This window comes from Psittacula echo, assembly GCF_963264785.1.
Source record: "Psittacula echo genome assembly, chromosome: 4".
In the NCBI taxonomy this organism is placed as follows: domain Eukaryota; kingdom Metazoa; phylum Chordata; class Aves; order Psittaciformes; family Psittacidae; genus Psittacula; species Psittacula echo.
Genome location: NC_137738.1, coordinates 44,002,996 through 44,022,639, shown reverse-complemented (window position 1 = coordinate 44,022,639; position 19,644 = coordinate 44,002,996). Strand labels below are relative to the sequence as shown.

General features: G+C 43.2%; 2 protein-coding genes across 5 annotated transcripts in view; one reads left to right on the top strand and one right to left on the bottom strand.

Annotated features, from left to right (window-relative positions):
* EZR (ezrin) overlaps positions 1-11,363 on the top strand; it is a 35,899-nt gene extending 24,536 nt beyond the window's left edge. For 2 of the 3 annotated variants that reach the window (XM_080614582.1, XM_080614581.1), the window contains 9 exons: positions 88-171; positions 798-944; positions 3,208-3,304; positions 6,181-6,344; positions 6,975-7,105; positions 7,786-7,946; positions 8,247-8,339; positions 9,234-9,485; positions 9,825-11,363. In XM_080614582.1, coding sequence (XP_080470708.1) covers positions 88-171; positions 798-944; positions 3,208-3,304; positions 6,181-6,344; positions 6,975-7,105; positions 7,786-7,946; positions 8,247-8,339; positions 9,234-9,485; positions 9,825-9,989 — 1,294 coding nt within the window. In that variant the 3' untranslated portion in view covers positions 9,990-11,363. The remainder of the gene's footprint in view (positions 1-87; positions 172-797; positions 945-3,207; positions 3,305-6,180; positions 6,345-6,974; positions 7,106-7,785; positions 7,947-8,246; positions 8,340-9,233; positions 9,486-9,824) is intronic. The other variant, XM_080614583.1, reaches the window with a different exon arrangement.
* Positions 11,364-11,556: 193 nt separating this feature from the next.
* SYTL3 (synaptotagmin like 3) overlaps positions 11,557-19,644 on the bottom strand; it is a 30,676-nt gene continuing 22,588 nt past the window's right edge. For both annotated transcript variants that reach the window (XM_080614579.1, XM_080614580.1), the window contains 4 exons: positions 19,372-19,471; positions 14,500-14,608; positions 13,392-13,597; positions 11,557-12,220 (listed from right to left, as the gene is read on the bottom strand). In XM_080614579.1, coding sequence (XP_080470705.1) covers positions 12,093-12,220; positions 13,392-13,597; positions 14,500-14,608; positions 19,372-19,471 — 543 coding nt within the window. In that variant the 3' untranslated portion in view covers positions 11,557-12,092. The remainder of the gene's footprint in view (positions 12,221-13,391; positions 13,598-14,499; positions 14,609-19,371; positions 19,472-19,644) is intronic.

Here is a 19,644-nt window from a genome sequence, read left to right as displayed (position 1 = left end):
TTTCAGTAAGTCTGTAGCAATGATCAGTATCAATGGATGCTGCAGAACATAAAGTGTAATCTTCCTAATATCTATTTGCTTGTGTAGGGTGATGGACCAGCATAAGCTCTCCAGAGAGCAGTGGGAAGAACGGATCCAGGTGTGGCATGCTGAGCATGGTGGCATGCTCAAGTAAGTGTTTTGTGTTGGTCCTTAGACTGGTCGCTTTCTTGCTGGTTGGTTACCTTAAGCTTGCAGTTCTACAACCAGCTTTTGAAATAGACACTGGGAGTTGTCTGTCTGGGAACTTTTGGTGTATATCTTCTAGTCCAGCATTGAATCGCATGGTAAAACTCAGTAGGATATTTGCACTGGTGCTGAGAACAGTGTCTTGGATGGCTTCCTGAAGATCCTGAACCTAAGTACAGTGTATCAATGATGACTTTGAGTTGGAAAAAAAGAAAAGGTATAAGTCTAATTTTACGTTCACTGAAGCTTTTGCACTGGCAGATGGGGAAGCTCCAGATTCTGTATGTTTCCCACTGACTGTACCTTGAGACAAGGATGAATGCTGAGAGAGATGGGTGTTGCGAATTTCCTGCCTGGAAATACTATGGCTTGGTAGATGGAGCACTGTTTGTGTTCACAGGTGTTAATAGCATTAACTTTTGAAGGGAATCCGAAATGGTGAATGTTCGGTTTTAACTTCTGTGTTTGATGTGTGGGTTCAGGAAAAGCTTCTTCTGACAACTTTGTGCTTTCTGAGATAGTCAGCTAAATGAGAAGCTAACATGTGCTCTCCTTCCTGTCTCAACCAGAGAGGATGCCATGCTGGAATACCTCAAGATTGCTCAAGACCTTGAGATGTATGGAATCAACTACTTTGAAATAAAGAATAAAAAAGGAACTGAGCTTTGGCTGGGAGTTGATGCCTTGGGTCTCAACATCTATGAAAAGGATGACAAGTGAGGCTTTTGTTTCATTTCTGATCTTCAGGAGGAAGGGTTGGTGTGGGAGCCCAGGGACATTTCTGATTTACAGCATCAAGGCAAGGTCTAGAACTTACTCATGTTCCAATTTTGGATCGGTAGGTGAAGCTGTGCTAGGAAATGAGCTTTCACATTATTTCTGTTTTCATGACTTGACTGACTTGCTAAAGAGATGTTCGCTGTACAATGCCATCTGGCAAATCATGCACAGTTGTAGAGCTGAACCCTGAACCAAGGAGTTTACCAAGTGTTCCCTTGAGTCAGGTTACCAGGTATGCCAGCACTGGGTACGAGAAACCAGATAGGCTGACATATCTGCAGAGTGTTTGGACATCCAAGGCCATTCCTACACTGAAGTTAATAACAGATGTGTGTACAACTGCCTGGTTTTGAAAAAGATTATGGGGTGGACATGAAACCAAAGCTGGATAACACTCAGAGCCCAGGGAGGAGTTAACCTGTAGTTACTGTGAACAAGGAATGAAATGAGGTCTTGCTGAGGTATGGGTAGTTTTAATCAGCCCTTCTGTTAAAGGCAGAGCCATTGCTAATTGGATAGTAGGTGGGAAATGACAGACTATGTCTAAAAATAAACATAAAAGGAAGGTGAGAATAACTGTGTCTAAGCTTTCTAGTCTCTTCTAATACTCCACAATGGAAGGATTGAAGGGGTGTTAGAATAGGCATTTTTTTAGACAAAGCATTGCTGTCTAGGTGGCTTCCCCCTGCCCTGTATGTTCCAAGTCTTAGTTTCATGTCACTAAGCTGTAACAGACTGTCATTGTAATACAAAAGGGATTTCACCCGTTCTAGATCTTTGCTTCCAAAAAGCTTTGAATCCAACCCAAATATTAATTGGAACTCTCTGGAGCTTCTGTTAAAGACTGCGGAGAGAAATGCAATCTTTTCTGCAATGCTAATACGTGCTGTCACCCAGAAAAAAGGAGTGTCACTTGAAAGAAAAGTAGTTTCGCTCATGTAATACTTCAGTCTTGAATGACTAGTCTTGCTATGTAACCACGGTCACACAAACAGGTTTTTCGAGCTGCAGAAGCAGACAGAGTGTAGCCATTGACTGCAAAGAGCTATCAAGAGTGTTTGCAAAACAAATACCATGCTGGAATAAACTGCTTGTTTCTGCTGTAACTCTTGCTGCTATGTAATTAAGTCTTTTGGGCAGATGTGGGGACTAGAAAAATAGCAATGTGTACTTCACCTCTGGTTTATATGTACAAAATTTGGGCACTGGGGCAAAGGTGAAAACTCAAAGATTTCATTGTTGAAGCTCAATCATGAGACGGTGCTATAGGCATATGAGCCTCTGTACTGCAGTGTATGTCAGTGTCCTGCTTCTAGGTATCTTCAAACTTTTTCCACATTAAAGAGGAGAACCTGCAGTAAAACTTACATTAATAGAAGTGAATCATTTTAGTTGTCCATCATGCTGTATTATCTAGGGTTGAAACACTTAAGCTAATATGACAGAGACTGGAGTAATTAATCTTAGTCTATCAAATAATTTTCTTTGCAGTTCTTAATGTTACACACACACACACTGTTGTGTAATCCCGCAGTTGAGTTAAAGGCTGAGTAATGGTAAATTCTGAAGAGGGTGTATTTTATTCTTGATGTCTGATTTAAAAAAAAATACTTGGCTCCACTGAAATCCTGCTGTGTAATAGCCTTCCATCTCTGTAACAATGAGTCAAACTCCCCCAAAACTGTCATGTTTTCCTTTACCAATGAGCTCCATAGGAAGGCTTCTTACAGGGTTTGAGTGGCTCTCTATGGTGACAGATGTTTCTCTAAGTGCTAAACATTAAATACTTGTCTTCATTTATTTGAAATAAATGTCAGCACTTCAGTGTGTCTGACACATATATGGGGGTGGTTAGATAATAACAAAAAGGTTGCTTGTTGGTTTTACCATTTGTGTGAGTCACAATTCTTAACAGTTAACTGCTGTCTTTAGAGAATATTTCTTCCCTTGATAAAAGAAGAATAAAAGAATAACAATGTGATATTAAACATAAATATGGAAATATTTTGTTGGGGGAATTAAAGGAATTGGTTACAGTCAAAGATGCAAGTCCTTGTAATATTAGAACTTGCTGGGCAGATAAGTTAAGGGTGCAGTACTGAAGTGGCTTAAAAACATTTGACCTCACGAATAGCTTGATGCTTTTTATATGCAAGAGTTCCTTGCAGCATCCCTTAAAAATACTTATTTTCTTTCCAGACTGACTCCAAAGATTGGGTTCCCTTGGAGCGAAATCAGAAACATCTCTTTCAATGACAAGAAGTTTGTTATAAAGCCTATTGACAAGAAGGCACCAGTAAGTATATCTAGACTGGATTCCTGGATACTGCATACAAGCAACTAATGCTGTTTCATCTCAGAATAAAGTGGTCTTTGGAGAGAATAAAGCTGCAGATATTCTAGGTGCAAAATGAGTGTTAGTATTTAGAGGTGTCTGCTCATGGCTCACTTCCACACTACTGAAAGAGTAAAAGCCAGTTGAGGACCATGGTGATTGTTGACCCTGAACACCAGGGTAAATGGCAGTATATGGTTTCTGTGGAAGAACTGAAATGTAGCTACCTGTGAATGTTGCTTTTCAGTACTTACAGATGTGTTTGAGAGTTACTGTAGTAAAGAATTAGGAACTTACTTTGACCTGTTAGGAACATAAAGTGGAATAACTGGTATAGGTGGATCTCATTCTGTCAGTCTTGTGAAAGTATTGGAATAGTTGAGAAAGACCTCCTCTTCTCTTCCCTCACCGCAGTACTTGGCCTTGGTGGGTGAGTACACCCCTGAGAAATAATAAGCTGTTCGGCTTTGTCAAAAGGTGATGGCTTACGAATTTCTTTAACAGAGAAAGATCCTCCTAGTAGTGTAAAGGGTACTCATGCACAGTGTGCTGCAGGGCTTTCCTCCAGATAACCTGGCTTTTGAGGGAGAGAAGCTTCTTTCTGTGATGCTGTTAGTGAAAGCCAACAAAACTCCAGAGAGATAAGAAGCTGGTCTGTCAGGCATGCCTTCCTCAATAGAAGAGCCTCTTGGGCGTGTTGTACACATTATAAAGTATTAACCTCCTGTTTATGGATCACAGCTTTGCATCCACTCCCCAACAGTAAATCTGACTCAGTTTGAAATTAGAAACTTGCAAGAAGCTGATACAGAAAGGTGTTAACATTGAAAACCTCAATTATGTTTCCTGCCTCTGCCTCAATTGCCCTTTTCCCTCTGGAGCTGAGTTAAAGCTATGCCTGCAAGAATTTTTCTGGACAGTAATTCTGAGCACTCAGGAAGTTGTGTGGGTCTTTTCATATGCTTGTGTCTCATTTGAAAAATGCAAGTAGTATAACTACAACAAAATACTCAGTCCACCCAAGATGTGGGTTGGAAGCTGCCTTTAATTTGGAGGATTCCACATGTCAGTGTTTAAATGGACTCTAATGTAATGGACAGAGTCCTGTGGCATCTTGCCTAGAATAAGCTTTTTATTTTTAGGCCTGTATGCCCACGCACTTCAACGTCTTCAGCACATTATCATTACAGTATCAAGCTAAGTTATGTGCGACTGGGGGAAACTGGGGATGAAGAAAGGAGGTGGGGATTCTTCTGTGTTATGTCAATGTTTTGTCCCTTGGTTATGGCCTTAAATGATAAACGCAGCCACTGCCTGTGCCCTCAGTATTTACCTCCACAGAAGTGAACTTTGCCTCAGGGTAGAGCATGTTCATCACAAGGTACACAAACTGTTTTCAAAATGACTTGTCAGGAGGTTGGATGAAGAGCTTACAGGTACAGCAGTGTCAGACCGGTACAGCTCAGAATGGCTCTGGCAGGATTTTTGGGGAGTGGGAAACCACACTGTGCTGACTGCCTCTTCTGCATCAGTATGTGAACTGGGAAAATGCATTAAAGGAAACAAGTCATTGTCAGCATATTCGTGATCATCTTAATAGTACTTGAAGAGCTTTTCATTGTTTCTAATGTAACTTCTAGTTTTTCCAGAGATAAAACCATTTTGTGATTTTACAATTTTACTGGAAGGGACCTTGAAGATCATCTAGTTCCAACTCCCCTGCCATGGGCAAGGACAAAACACAGCCACAACTTGTGCTTCTGAACTCAGGCATTTAAAAACATGATCGCTGCTGCTATGCAGAATTGATACCCTGTTGTGCCCTTTCTCGTTTCCACCTCTTGCTAGCAGCAAGGCAATCCATGGGAGAATGATTCTGAGGAATGGGTGCTGGTAGTAATGTGGCAGCTTGCCTACTGCCCGTATCACCGTCCTCACAGTACTGAAGAGCAAGCACAAAGATGCAGAGTTTATTCACTGTGTAAGTTGAGACTGTGTTGTAAACGTGTGGCTGTGGACTCAGGAAAAACCATCAGGCAGGTGATGACCTTGGTCCTCTGTATACGTTTCTCAGATTGACTTCCAGGAGATGAGTCTGGTGTGTAGTTTTTATAAAAGCCTGGTTAGAACACAGGTAACAAATTTGGGCCGTTCTTTCTGCTGAACCAACCAGAAATTTTGGAGTATCTTGTGTGTTGTCACTGCCTGCAACCCAGTATTCAAAATAACCCGTATGTTTGCTGGTTCCAAAAAAAAAGCTGCCATTTGACATTCCAGTAACAGCATAGGTCTGCTTAACTAGGAAATGCCATGGAGAGGAAGGAATGACATTGAGAGGTGTTTCTTCTCTTTCTCTGGAAAAAAGAAAACCACCAAAACCCCACAGATGATGCCTTGAATATTGATTTAAACAGATCAGGAAATTCTACTATTACTTTAACAGTCTGTAATGCATTTTTAGTTTAATGCTTTATCTTCTGGTCACAAACCCTTGCAAACTGAAAAACTAATTACTCAGTCCTAGAGATCTATGAGTAGTTGCCCAGATGGTTACCTGCCAACCCAGAATCTTCTGTGACAATCTCCGCAAAGACTCCTTTAAATGGAGATTGCTAATTTTCTCTAATGGATACCATTTCTAGAAGAGTAACTTGTCAATTCTATGTAGACTTTAACTAAAGAATATAAATAACAGTTGTTTTAGCTTCAGATGATATTGTCAGTCTCTACTGCTGTATTTAAGTGGCTTGCGTATGTGTCTTGATTACAGTGAAGTTAGTGGCAAGATGCTGGGAGAAAACACTCTGGGAAAACTGACTGTCAGGTCTCTCTTCTAGGACTTTGTGTTCTATGCTCCTCGTCTGAGAATTAACAAGAGGATCCTGCAGCTTTGCATGGGCAACCATGAACTGTATATGCGGCGCAGGAAGCCTGACACCATAGAGGTGCAACAGATGAAAGCCCAGGCCCGGGAGGAGAAGCACCAGAAACAACTGGAGAGGTGACCTTAAATACAATCAGCAGAAATGGGGTGGCAGGGATGAATGCCACCGGTGCCACAACAGGGCTTGGCAGGCAGCTGTACCTGCAGGGCAGCTGGCAGCAACACGGCTTTTGCAAGGAAACGTGCAAGTATTAGCAGTTCCGTTGGACTTCCGCTACTGGCTGCAGGTTGCTTAGGGTTCAAGAAATCATGATGCTTTTCTCCTGTATTTGTGGCTTATTTGCTATCGTTCCCTCAGTGCTCTTGTCCTTATGCCTTCTTGTCTTACCTTACAAGAGAAGTCACAAAGTTAAATCTCTGCTGTACCAAGTACATTTGCAGTACCCAGTCCAGACTTGCAGTGCCAAGTCCAGATTTTCTCTCTCTGCATGTAGTAGCTATTTGGTGTTCTAAATTTCTGTGGCAGGGAACTAAAATAGAAATGTTTTTATGAAGTGGGGTATCCAAAACTGAGCAAAAATTCTGAAGTGATGAAGGAACAAGCTATATCCCTTTCTGTCTTCTGGCTCTTGTTTTGTGGCAGTTGCTTCCCACTGAGCTGCCTGGAGAAATGCCCAGCTGGCATTCTTGTTTGGCTGTACCTTAGGTCTGAAAGTGAGCTTCAAGCATGAAATCTGTTTCTAACAGGCAACAACTAGAAAATGAAAAGAAGAAAAGGGAGACAATTGAGAGGGAGAAAGAGCAAATGTTGAGGGAGAAGGAGGAGCTCCTGGTGAGGCTACAAGAATATGAGGTGAAGACTCAGAAAGCAGAGAAAGGTAAAGTACTTGTACCAGACCATATGTATTGTGCTCCATAGGAGGGTTATATGGGTCACTACCTACACCTAGCCTAAACCCTGGTGACACTGGGATCTCTTGGCAAGGCTTACTGATACCTATCTATGTGGATAAATACACACATGCACATACTGATACTAGCCAAAGTATGAGAGTAGCATAAAATCTGCCAACTGTATTTGGGAACTGAAGGGCACTAACTCTATTTTCCCCTGTTGCCAAGAGAGTTTAAGTAGTTCGGCCTCTTCCAGCAGGCAGTGAGCATTCAGCTCTCAAGTACTTTTTACGTAACTCCTAACAGAAAAAGTACTTTTGGAAAGAAGTCTTTCCAGTGAAAAGGAAGCTTCTGTTTCAATGCAATTTGAGACAGCAACATCTGGTCCTTGCAATTAAGGGCACCAGAATCATGTCAGTGCTACAGGCTTCAATGCAAATATCTTGCAGAAAACTGAATCATGTGCAGCTGACTACTTCTGAGTTCAGTTACTTGATGTGTTATACAAATAATTACTTCAAGGTGTACAGTGAAGGGGTATTGCAAGCAGGAGTGAAGTGCTTGTCATAACTTCTGCAGTTACCTAGGAGACTGCCTGTAGTCCCTTCTCTTTGACCAGTTTTATGCACTAATTGATTCATCAAGTTGATTCATCTTGTTCCAGAGCTCTCAGATCAGATCCAAAGAGCCATTCAGCTGGAGGAGGAAAGGAGACGAGCCCAGGCGGAAGCAGAACGTTTGGAAGCTGATCGTTTGGCTGCTCTGCAGGCCAAAGAAGAGCTGGAGAGACAGAATATGGACCAGATAAAGAGCCAGGAACAGCTGGTAAGACCCAGTCATTTTGTGGATAAGAGATACAGGCATGTTAGTATACCCTTTGAGTAAGGTAAAGCCTTTTTCTCCAGAGAAAGACATAGTGAAGTAGTAGACCATGTGATAACATCATTGTGGCACTGGTTTCTGTCATGAGCAGTCTGCTTTTCAAGTCTTAAATTCTTATTCAGTCTTTATTACAGTGGAGTGTAACACTTGGGTCTTTTCTCAGTCAATAGTGTTTGTTTGCTCTGTGTTTTGTTTTTTTTTTTTTTGAAGAGTCCTTGTAATTCCAGTTTTATTATTCAATAGGCTACAGAGCTTGCAGAGTATACAGCCAGGATTGCACTTCTTGAGGAGGCAAGGAGGCGTAAAGAGAGCGAGGTTGAAGAGTGGCAAATCAGAGTGAGTATCAGCTTTACGAAGTTGCTCTGGAGCTCTGCACTTGAGCAGAGCATACCACAGTGCTTAGCCTGATATGACTTATCTAAACATGTACACAAACATCTGTAGGCCAACAGAGAAGGGCAGACTTCTGAGGAATGTGCAGTATGTCTGTAAAACACCTTTCTTCCAACAAGCCTGTATGAAACCTAAAAGTGTGATTATAGTCTTGGAGACATGGTGGGGAAGTGGTACATTGCATCATGGATTAAATGCCTCATTTATACAATGTCTGAAAACATCACATTAATCAAGAGAAGATGCCACACTGCAGGTACCAGTCCCAAGGAGTATGTGCTGTTGTCAGTGGCTTCCTGGCACCTGGGTTGGGAGAGTTTAATAATTGGATGCACCAACCCCAACCCATGCCAGGCTCAGCATGCCTGGTTCCTCCCAGTGCCCTTTGGCAGGTGCTGCACACTGCGCAGGAGGGCAGAACCTCTGAAGCAGCATGGAATCTGACTGCCCAGTATGCGATTGCATTAAAATGCCAACCAGGGAACCAGAGTTCTTGCTCTGTGTAAACTGTATCTACAGCCTACAGCTCTTCAAATGGAGTGCAGGATGAAGATAAATGTAGATTCCTGCAGAATTGTTCTTCCTCCAGTGTGTTGTGTTGGAAGATCCTTTGTTCAGATTCCCTGCACATTACACAATTACACATTGGATGATAGTACCACTAGCAAAAATCTTTTGCTTAAGACCACAACAGTGTGTCAACTGCAGAGATTTAATTCCCTCTTCTTGCTTTTCATAGTAGATTGAAAAAAGTGGGGAGACAAGTATTAAAGTGTTCATTAAGCTGGTGTAAAGCAAGAAATGCATTTAAAACTATTTTTCACGCTCTGCCCAAAGGCCAAGGAAGCTCAGGAGGATCTGGTAAAAACAAAGGAGGAGCTACAGCTGGTGATGACTGCTCCACCTCCACCCCCACCGCCTGTCTATGAGCCTGTTAACTACCATGTCCATGATAACTTGCAAGATGAGGGATCTGAGTACTCTGCCTACAGCGCAGAGTTCTCCAGTGAGGGGATCCGGAATGACCGCAACGAGGAGAAGCGCATTACTGAAGCAGAGAAGAATGAGCGTGTGCAGAGGCAGCTGAGGGTAAGACAGTGGAGTAATTGAAACAATTGTTCCTGGAAAATAGACCATTTAACTGCTTGGTTAAGCACACAAAGCACAATAGTTTTCCTTCATTTACAGTTCCTGTAGGCTGTTGGAATTAAATACAAGATCTACAACAGTAACTGTCATTGCTCAGGCTTTGAGATTACTTACTCACATTATTCATAGCGTTTATGGAAAGCATGTGTTGTATCTCCGTCATTGTTAGATCACTCTGTCCAGTCATCTAACAACTGTCAACTCTCACCAAAGAGCACTGCTGTCACCAGCTGAAAGCTTCACATGTATAATCTGTATCTGCTGTCCTTGATGTTGCAGGCGCTGACAGATGAGCTGGCCCAGGCTAGAGATGAAAACAAGAGGACCCACAATGATATTATCCACTCAGAGAACATGCGACAGGGACGTGACAAGTACAAGACGCTGCGGCAGATCCGGCAAGGCAACACCAAGCAGAGAATTGATGAGTTTGAGGCAATGTAATGATGTTTGTAACAAGAAGGAAGGACTGTGGGGAAGGCAGATCTTAATGCTGTATTCTTGTTTTGGGGGTGTTTTTGTAGGTTTTTTTCTCTGAGGAGGGGTCACTATATGAGACGTAACAAGTGTTCTTTAAAAACCCCAAGGTGTTTGAATCTCCCTTTTATTCCATACCTCCTATTAAATTTGGTATAGTTAAAAACTCCTGCTACCACTGATCCTGGTAACTTGCTCATGCCTTTGCTTAGTGCCAAAAGGCCTTAGGTCACATCTCTTTAAGCAAGCAGGTGCTGGATTCAGCTTGGTCTAAAACTAAGTGAGAGTGGGCAAATTTTGTGCCATATGTCTCTGTATTATTAGTTACAGTGTAAAGTCCAACAGTTGCAAAAACAGGTTGTAGAACTCAGAATTTGCAAGCCCTGTATGTATGTGTGCATGTGTGTTTATATGCCCTGTTTTTTTCCCTTGGTCTTGATGCCCACAGCCTGTTCCCTACCCCATGCACACAGAAGAACTGACACCACCTCAGAACTGCTGTGTAGAAATTAGGCTGCTTCTGGTTGCTGCTCTCAACTGGAGAAACTCTGCAGTGATGGCACAGGGACACTGATACCCTCCTTGTGTAACACCTAGGCAAATATGCTGTTGGAATCTAATACACTCCTGTGTTTGCATCCCAGTTTCATTACTGATCAGTTATAGTATAGTATTTATATATATATATATTAAAACCATGCAATATGTGGATTGCAGTAGTTTAAAGGGAAATAGTTTTGCTCTGTATATTTTGTTACTTTTCAGATTAAATAAGACTTGCATCTGTAAAAATGCCTAAACAATGCTTAGTCTGATACAGTGCGTTAACTGATTATTTGCTGCAAAGCATTATTTGTAAAGATCACTTTTTTACTTAATGAAAACTTACTATGTACTCATGATCCAATAGATACAATTGTACTGCACCTATTTTTCTAACAAATTTTCTAATTTTTTTAAATATTTGATTTAAAGTTTCAGACTCCAAAGATGAAGGGACTGCTTGTTTATATCACAGTTGTATTCTCTCTAGTAGAGAGCATTTCTGTGACCATTCTCCTTCCCCTCCTAAGTTCCCTCTTTCCTTGAAAATCTGTTAGAAAGTGAGATACAGTATGTTGTCAGCTCTACTCTTCCATTTACACCATCTCTGCTGCTTTATACTTGAGTTGAATTGTGTGTGGTTTTTTATTTGCAGCAGCAAACATCTAAATAAAAGATCTGCAAAGTAACAAAGGACTTGGAGTCAAGTGGTTCTTGTGTGGGGCATATTTTGTATCAGGTGTGCATTTTCATCTAGTTCCTGAGCTTAGCATGTAAGTCCCTGTGTCTTTAATTCTTAACTCCTTAAAAGCCACATTACCTGGGAAGGAAGAAAGGAGAGTACTATCTGTAATGGCTTGAGGTATGTAACAGCAGCACTTGTTACAATTGTATATATAAAGTTTCTGCTGACTGTAACACTACAGTTCACAGGCAAAGTGAACTGACACAGCAGCTGGGCCTTAAGCTTACATGAATAAATGATAACCCTAGCTAAACTCCTGTTCTGTGTGTCATATAGATCAGACTTGTTAATACTGTCTTACAGCTGATAAGAACAAGGAACTTAGTCCAACCACACTTTTCTGTTAACTGTTGTCCCTCACTCCTGCTGAGGAGTGCAGGACAATTCCTTCAGCATATAAAACATCAAGATGGGAGTGAAGGCAGGTAACTTTAAAGCAACAGTTATTTTTCTCTAAGACATATTCCTATCTGTGATTAAAGAATGACAGTTCTATGCCCAGAACTAGAAAGCTGCATCTCATCTGGCTACTGTTGCCTTGTCACCACAATGCATTTCTGAGTTTGTCACTCCCAAAGAAACCTTATACTCCAGATAGACACACAGATAACAAAGCCTTAACCTTTGGAGCAATAAAACCTCACACACTTTCAAACGTATCACTCTATGTTCCACAAATGCTGGACTAGGTATGCTTGCAGTGTACCTCTCCCCAGACCTGAAAGGCACATGCCACTTGAATTGAAAACTTCACACATGGGGAAAGCTGTTGTGCAGTTCTCTTATGATTTAAAGTTTTCCTTGTTTGAATGCAGTACAAGTGTGAAGTCCATCCACATGTTTGGTCTGCAGAGTACTTCCTGCCATTGGAGCACTGACTGGGAAAGGGCTGTAGAGCCAAACCATTCCACTGCAACAAAGCAAAAGGGAAGGGCACAATTACTTTCCACTTGGTCTTACCCAACTGACTACACAACAATGAACCTGCTTCTTTAGCTGTTCTGTAGCTCCTAAAAGGCATTAATTGCAATAAATTGTTGTTATATTTTGAAGCATTATTTAAATCCTGTTAAACTAGAATCACTTACTAAAGAATTGAGCCTGCAGTGAAGAAGAAGTTTCTGGTTATATGACTAAAAGCAAAGGAGCAAGCATGTGTATTAATAACAGCAGCATGGCGCTAGGTCTCATGCTGCAGTTCATCTCCAGTCACTTTAATGCATTACTAGGCTTAGAGCTTGAATAGTCGTCTTCACTCAGGAGCAGGTAGCTCCTGCTCTGGCAGAAATTAAGATGCTGGGTAGGACAATCAAAAGTTCACAAGGCAGGTTGCACAGCACTGAGTTATTACTAGTGATAATACTGCCCTAAAGTGTGTGTTGATACCATAACACAGTGTCTGAGCAATCTTCCTGAGCCTTTCATCTCAAAACTCCTGGGGAAGACAGACTTCATGGGGCAGTCTTCAAGTGACAGGGGTTCCCTCTCAAAAGTGAAACAGGGCCTATTCAGTGAGCAGAGGGCTTCTCAAAAATTTCTCAGCCTTGAGAGCAAGCTTCCTCACTTGCACATACATTAGAACAGAGCCCAAAACTCATGTAAAATAGCCCCTTCTGAGCAAGTTTCACTGTCTGTATCTCCCAGTGACTGGCTTGTTTTGTGGATGTAAACTAATAAGCACAAACATAAGGACGGTTGAAGTCTAGTAGGTTCTTGTGCTTCCTTTTTATTAAATAGTATTTAAAATTAACCAATGCATAGGAAACAGCTCAAGGAAGCGGTCTTAAAAAAATTATTAACGGAGCTCTAGATGAGTTGACTCCACCCAGCTTTTCTATGCCTGCCTTTGCATGGCCAGGCTTCAGTCCTGTAACTTACCACGTTAACAAATGGCTTTCCTGAAAATCCCCACTGACAGACTTGAACTAAAGCACATGCAGTGTTTCTTACAGGATCAAAGCCCAAGACTGCAAGGCACGCAGCAGTGGGTGATAAATAGCACAGTGTAAGTATTATTTAGAATGTAAAGTTAAATGCACTTTTTCCAAATTGCCTTCAATTTTTCATGATAAAGAACCTACTTGCACCAAGTGTAGCTCCTCCTAGGAACTGATCGCTGGAGCTGGAAGTTGACTGGTCCCAGACAGTCAAGTGTAGACATGATTGCTGCAGCTGAGCTGGGGTCACACCATCAAAGACAAACAAGTGATTCCACTGGGGACAGGCTTCTTTCTTTCGGACAGGAGACTTCTGCTTTACCTCTGGTTGGTCTGGAAGGATAAGACAACTTCCCCAAAACAATGAGAGTTCAGCAAGGTTACTGATTTCTCATCCAGAAACCAGAACATTTGCAATAATCAACCAGGGCCCTTTGGTTTGCTTTAAATAGCACGAAAGTTCAGCTTTAGTGCAAGGTAGAACACGGTCCCACTGTGTTTATTTTGGGACTTGTTCCTTTTCCTGTCTGCCTTCAGTGTGGGTGCAAGTAGGCTCTTCTAGTCTGTTTTCCTTTTGCTGCCACTGACTGCTGAAGAAATCTTTACTCCCTGTTCTGTTACCCAATTCTGCCCAAAACCTGCTTTTCAGTAGATAAATTTCTGGCCCATTTCACTGAAGATCGGTGCCACAAACAATGAAATGGCTTTACATGATGGTGGAAATGTACCCCAGTATCATATTTCCAATGGCATCTGGTGCCGGACAGTAAGAAAGTAAAATGATCCCACATACAAGTTACTCAGCACACTGAAGAAAAATTCAGTCCCTCTTCTTTTAAAATGTCTAGAACGACGAGGATAAAAGTTTCCTTTTAAATGTACCCAAAGATATATTTAATTCTGTAAAGGCACACATGAAAAACAAGAATTAAAATGCCCTCTTGATTGGCACTACCCAAACCCCACCCCCAATATCTAAAACCGCGTATTTAAACTAGTGACCTCTGAATTTTAATGACATGAGTCACTGCTGAAGTTCTATTCAGGACCCAAAGAGCCAGTGGGACCCGTCACTGCACTGCTGAATGTAGCTGTTGTGCAGACACTCAAATGCCACCATTACAAGGAATGTCTAAGAGTGTGGACAATGCCATTTTCAGGGGCCAGTCTCCTACTGAAAACATGTTAACACATACATTCACACAGAATGTGTATGACATTTTCTGTTTGAAGTGTTAGGTCTCATACATACCCTATAACAAATGGGTTTGGCATTCCAGCAGCTCTCAGCACAGGCAAGTTCTTGGCCTCAGTTATCACAACCTGAAGCTGGCAGCTGGGAACGCCTTGGTCTTTTCTTCCTGCAACAAGAGCATTTATCACATGAAATAACGAGTTAGTTCAGCTGAAAGCTTACGATGTTGCTATCAGTAAGTAGGAAAATGCCTAAGTGGTACTACTGAGATAAGGACTCAGTGCTAATACAGGATCATTTGGATCATTTGAAAGATTTTAACCTGTTTGCACACGGTATGAGTCACACACTCCCCAAAAAGGCAAGCAATGAGTAGCAGGTTGCTCTGTGATTCCTGTTCCAAAGACTGAGCTTTCTGATGTATTTGTATGAAGTAAATACAGGGCAGTACCTACAGGAGTGTTTCTCTGAAACAAAGCCAGAAGCAGGAGAAACAGCCAAATACAGTGTGATTCCACTCCTCTGTTACAGCTCTAGTTATAGAGACCCAATACACAGGCATGCACAGAGAGGAAAAATGAAAGAAAGTAAGTAAGTTAGTAACTTTTAGGTCATTTGGAAAAGGATACAAAATTAGCCTAACAGCTAATTAGATCTTCATAGTGGCCTCTACCTTATCACAGTATCACAGTATGCTAGAGATTGGAAGGGACCTCAAAAGATCATCTAGTCCAATCCCCCTGCCAGAGCAGGAATACCTAGATAAGGTTACACAGGAATGTGTCCAGGCGGGTTTTGAATGTCTCCAGAGAAGGAGACTCCACAACCCCCCTGGGCAGCCTGTTCCAGTGTTCCCTCACCCTCACTGAGAAGAAGTTTCTTCTCAAGTTGAAGTGGAACCTCTTGTGTTCCAGTTTGTACCCATTACCCCTTGTCCTATCATTGTTTGCCACTGAGAAGAGCCTGGCTCCATCCTCGTGACACTCCCCCTTTATATATTTATATACACTAATAAGGTCACCCCTCAGTCTCCTCTTCTCCAAACTATAGAGACCCAGCTCCCTCAGCCTTTCCTCATAAGGGAGATGCTCCACTCCCTTAATCATCTTAGTTGCCCTGCGCTGGACTCTCTCCAGCAGGTCCCTGTCCTTCTTGAACTGAGGGGCCCAGAACTGGACACAATATTCCAGATGCGGTCTCACCAGGGCAGAGTAGAGGGGAAGGAGGACCTCTCTCGACCTACTGACCACCCCCCTTCTAATACACCCCAGGATGCCATTGGCCTTCTTGGCCACAAGGGCACAGTGTTGGCTCATGGTCATCCTGCCCTCCACTAGGACCCCCAGGTCCCTCTCCCCTACACTACTCTCTAACAGGTCGTTCCCCAACCTATACTGGAACCTGGGGTTGTTCCTGCCCAGATGCAGGACTCTACACTTTCCCTTGTTATATTTCATCAAGTTATTCCCAGCCTGTCTAGGTCCCGCTGGATGGCAGCACAGCCTTCTGGTGTCAGCCACTCCTCCCAGCTTAGTGTCATCAGCAAACTTGCTGACAGTACACTCAATTCCCTCATCTAAATCATTGATGAATATATTAAATAATACTGGTCCCAGTACTGACCCTTGAGGCACTCCACTAGATACAGGCCTCCAACTAGACTCTGCCCCATAGACTACAACTCTCTGGCTTCTCTCCTTCACCCAGTTTGCAGTCCACCTCACTACCTGATCATCCAGACCACACTTCCTCAGTTTAGCTATGAGGATGCTGTGGGAGACTGTGTCAAATGCTTTGCTGAAGTCAAGGTAGACCACATCCACCGCTCTGCCATCATCCATCCGCCGTATTATTTCCTCATAAAAGGCTATGAGGTTGGTCAAGCATGACTTCCCCTTGGTAAAGCCATGTTGACTGCCCCTCAAAACCCTCTTATCCTTGATATGCCTTAAGATGGCACCAAGGATAAGGTGTTCCATCACTTTCCCAGGGATAGAAGTGAGGCTGACCGGTCTATAGTTACCCGGGTCCTCCTTCTTGCCCTTTTTGAAGACTGGAGTGACATTTGCTTTCTTCCAGTTCTCAGGCACCTCTCCCGTTTCCCAAGACTTGGTAAAGATGATGAAGAGTGGTCTAGCAATGACTTCCGCCAGTTCCCTCAGCACCTGCGGGTGCATCCCGTCTGGACCCATGGATTTATGGATGTCCAGATTGCTCAACTGGTCTCTAACCCCTTCCTCATCGACTAAGGCAAACTGCTCCATTGACCTGACTTCATCTGAGGTCTCAGGAGTACAGGGCTCTTCAGGACTGCCTCCGGCAGAGTAAACAGAGACAAAGAAGGCATTCAATAACTCTGCCATCTCTGTATCTTCTGTCACCAGGGCACCCATCCCATTCACCAGTGGGCCTACCTTGCCTCTGGTGTTAGTTTTATCAGCCATGTATTTGAAAAAGCTCTTTCTGCTGTCCTTGACCCCTCTTTCGGGATTTAATTCTAAGGAGGCCTTAGCCATCCTAGCTGCCTTCCTACATCCTCTAGCAGCAGCCTTATATTCTTCCCAAGTGGCCAGCCCCTCCTTCCATGACCTGTAAACTCTCCTCTTCCACTTGAGCATACCCAGTAGTTCCTTATTTAGCCACGCAGGCCTCCTGGCCCTCTCCCTTGACTTCCTATGTGTCGAGATGCTCTGATCTTGAGCTCGGAATAAGCAATTCTTGAATGCCAACCAACTATCTTGGGCCCCTTTACCTTCAAGCAGCCTTGCCCATGGGATTTCCCCTAACATTTGCTTGAAAAGGCCAAAGTTTGCCCTGCTAAAGTCCAGGGTTGCAATTCTACTTGCTATTCTACTGGTCCTACCACACAAGATCCTGAATTCCACCATCTCGTGGTCGCTGCAACCAAGGCAGCCCTCAACCTTTACTGCTTCGACCAGACCCTCCTTGTTAGTGAGGATGAGATCCAGCAGCACTCCTCTCCTGGTTGGCTCATCCACCATTTGCATGAGGAAGTTATCATCCATACACTGGAGGAACCTCCTGGACTGTGGCTGGGTTGCTGTGTAGTCCTTCCAGCAAACATCAGGGAAGTTAAAATCCCCCACGACAACCACGTCCTGTGACTGTGAGGCCGCTCTCAGCTGCCTGTAGAAGGCCTCGTCAACTTCCTCACCCTGATCTGGTGGCCTGTAACAGACACCCACAACAGTATCGCCCCTGCCAGCCTGCCCCTTAATTCTCACCCACAGACTCTCAACTCGCTCATCCTCTGCCCCTGGACAGAACTCAGTACATTGCAGCTGCTCTCGCACATAAAGAGCAACCCCACCACCCCGCCTGGCTGGCCTGTCTTTCCTGAAAAGGACATAGCCCTCCATGAGTATATTCCAGTCATGTGAGCTGTCCCACCACGTCTCTGTAAGTGCCACCAGATCATAATCTCCTGACTTAACACAGGTTTCTAACTCCTCCTGCTTATTTCCCATGCTGTACGCATTGGTGTACAGGCATTTCAAGGAGGGAGCTGAGCTCGCCAATTTCACCATAGGATTATGGGAGGCCTCCCAGTCTTCATCAATTCTAGAGTGCTGCCCCACTGGGGCAAGCCCAGTTACAACCCCATCCCCCTTCGAATCTAGTTTAAAGCTCTCCAAATGAGCCCTGCTAATTCGTGCCCCAGCATCCTTTTGCCTCTGTGAGATAAACCTTTCCTACGTGCCATTATCCAATCTGGAGCCTTATAAAACCAGCTGTTATCAAAGAATCCAAAGCCCTGCCTGAAGCACCAGTCTTGCAGCCAATTGTTTATGGACTGAATTTTCCCATTCAGTCCCACATCATCACCGGAAAATGGAAGAAGTGAGGAGAAGATCACTTGAGCCCCAGACTCTTTCACCATCCGGCCCAAGGCCCTGTAGTCTTTCTTCATCTCCCTCAGACTGCGGGAAGCAGCTTCCCCCCCACCTGTCTGGAAGACCAGCAGCGGGTAGTAGTCTGTCGGGTGCACCAGGTTAGGGAGCGCCCTGGTGATATCCCTGATCCGGGCTCCAGGCAGACTACACACTTCCCTATGATGAGGGTCAACTCTGCATATCGGGCCCTCTGTTCCTCTCAGAAGGGAATCGCCTACTACAATGACCTTTCTTTCTTTCTTATCAGAGGCAGTCTTGAGGTGCAAAGTCGACCGCCTTTTCCTATGTGACCTTGTAGGCTGGCCTTGCACCACAATGTGGTGGTGCACCACAATGTGCTGTGGTCCTGACACTTGAGAGAGTTAGTAGAGCTCTGAACCTCTGTATATCTCACTATGATCTAGGGAGGCAATTTGCCAATGAGGTTGTCCTATCCCTCCTCCCAAGGTGTTTCTTTTACTCCACCAACCACTGCTTGCTCTGACACACTATAGCAATACTTAATGTATCTTACAAGTCCTTCATTCCCAAAAACTGAATCCTGATTGTACATTTTGAACCTAACACCTTCTAAGTGAAACAATCTCTCTTAAATGAAACCACTGGAGGAAGCTAAGGGTGCTGGTTGGTACTCTTGCAGCCATTTCTTTTTCACCTTTTCCTCAAATTGGCAGACTCCACCTTGGGCATTAAAACTGCACCACCTTCAGAACAAGATCTACCAGCAATACTGTGACTGGCACAAGCTTCCCAAACAGCTCCTTGCATCATACTGCTACCACTATAATGTGCAGCTTCTGTTGGCATTAAAAAGAACAAAACAGATGAAGTTGACAAATGTTTGGATCTTAATTAATTTGAAATATAATACACCACAAATCACTATTTGCAGTAGCTGTTATAAACCCCATACAGGCATATTACATAGACACATTGCTAGTCCCTCATTGATGTCAATTCTTTTCTAGCCAAGGGATTCAGCATACGTAGTGATGTATGCTGAAACATTTTATACCTTCAAACTGGAAATTTTCATACTGAGTTGGTGCTGACAGTCTTGCAGACACAAGGAGTTCACCACTGTACTCTATAAGATCATGTTCAGGCTTTTCAAGCTGAAGAAAAGAACACACAGAAATTTGCATTACTGCAACCATTCTATTCCACATCCTTCTCACAGTTTATTTATGTTTGCAACATGTCCTTCTTAACAGGCTGGATTGACAGCATTTTTCCCTCCAATGATCTCAGAAGGGTGATATTTTTCATAGCTTTTACTATGTCTTCC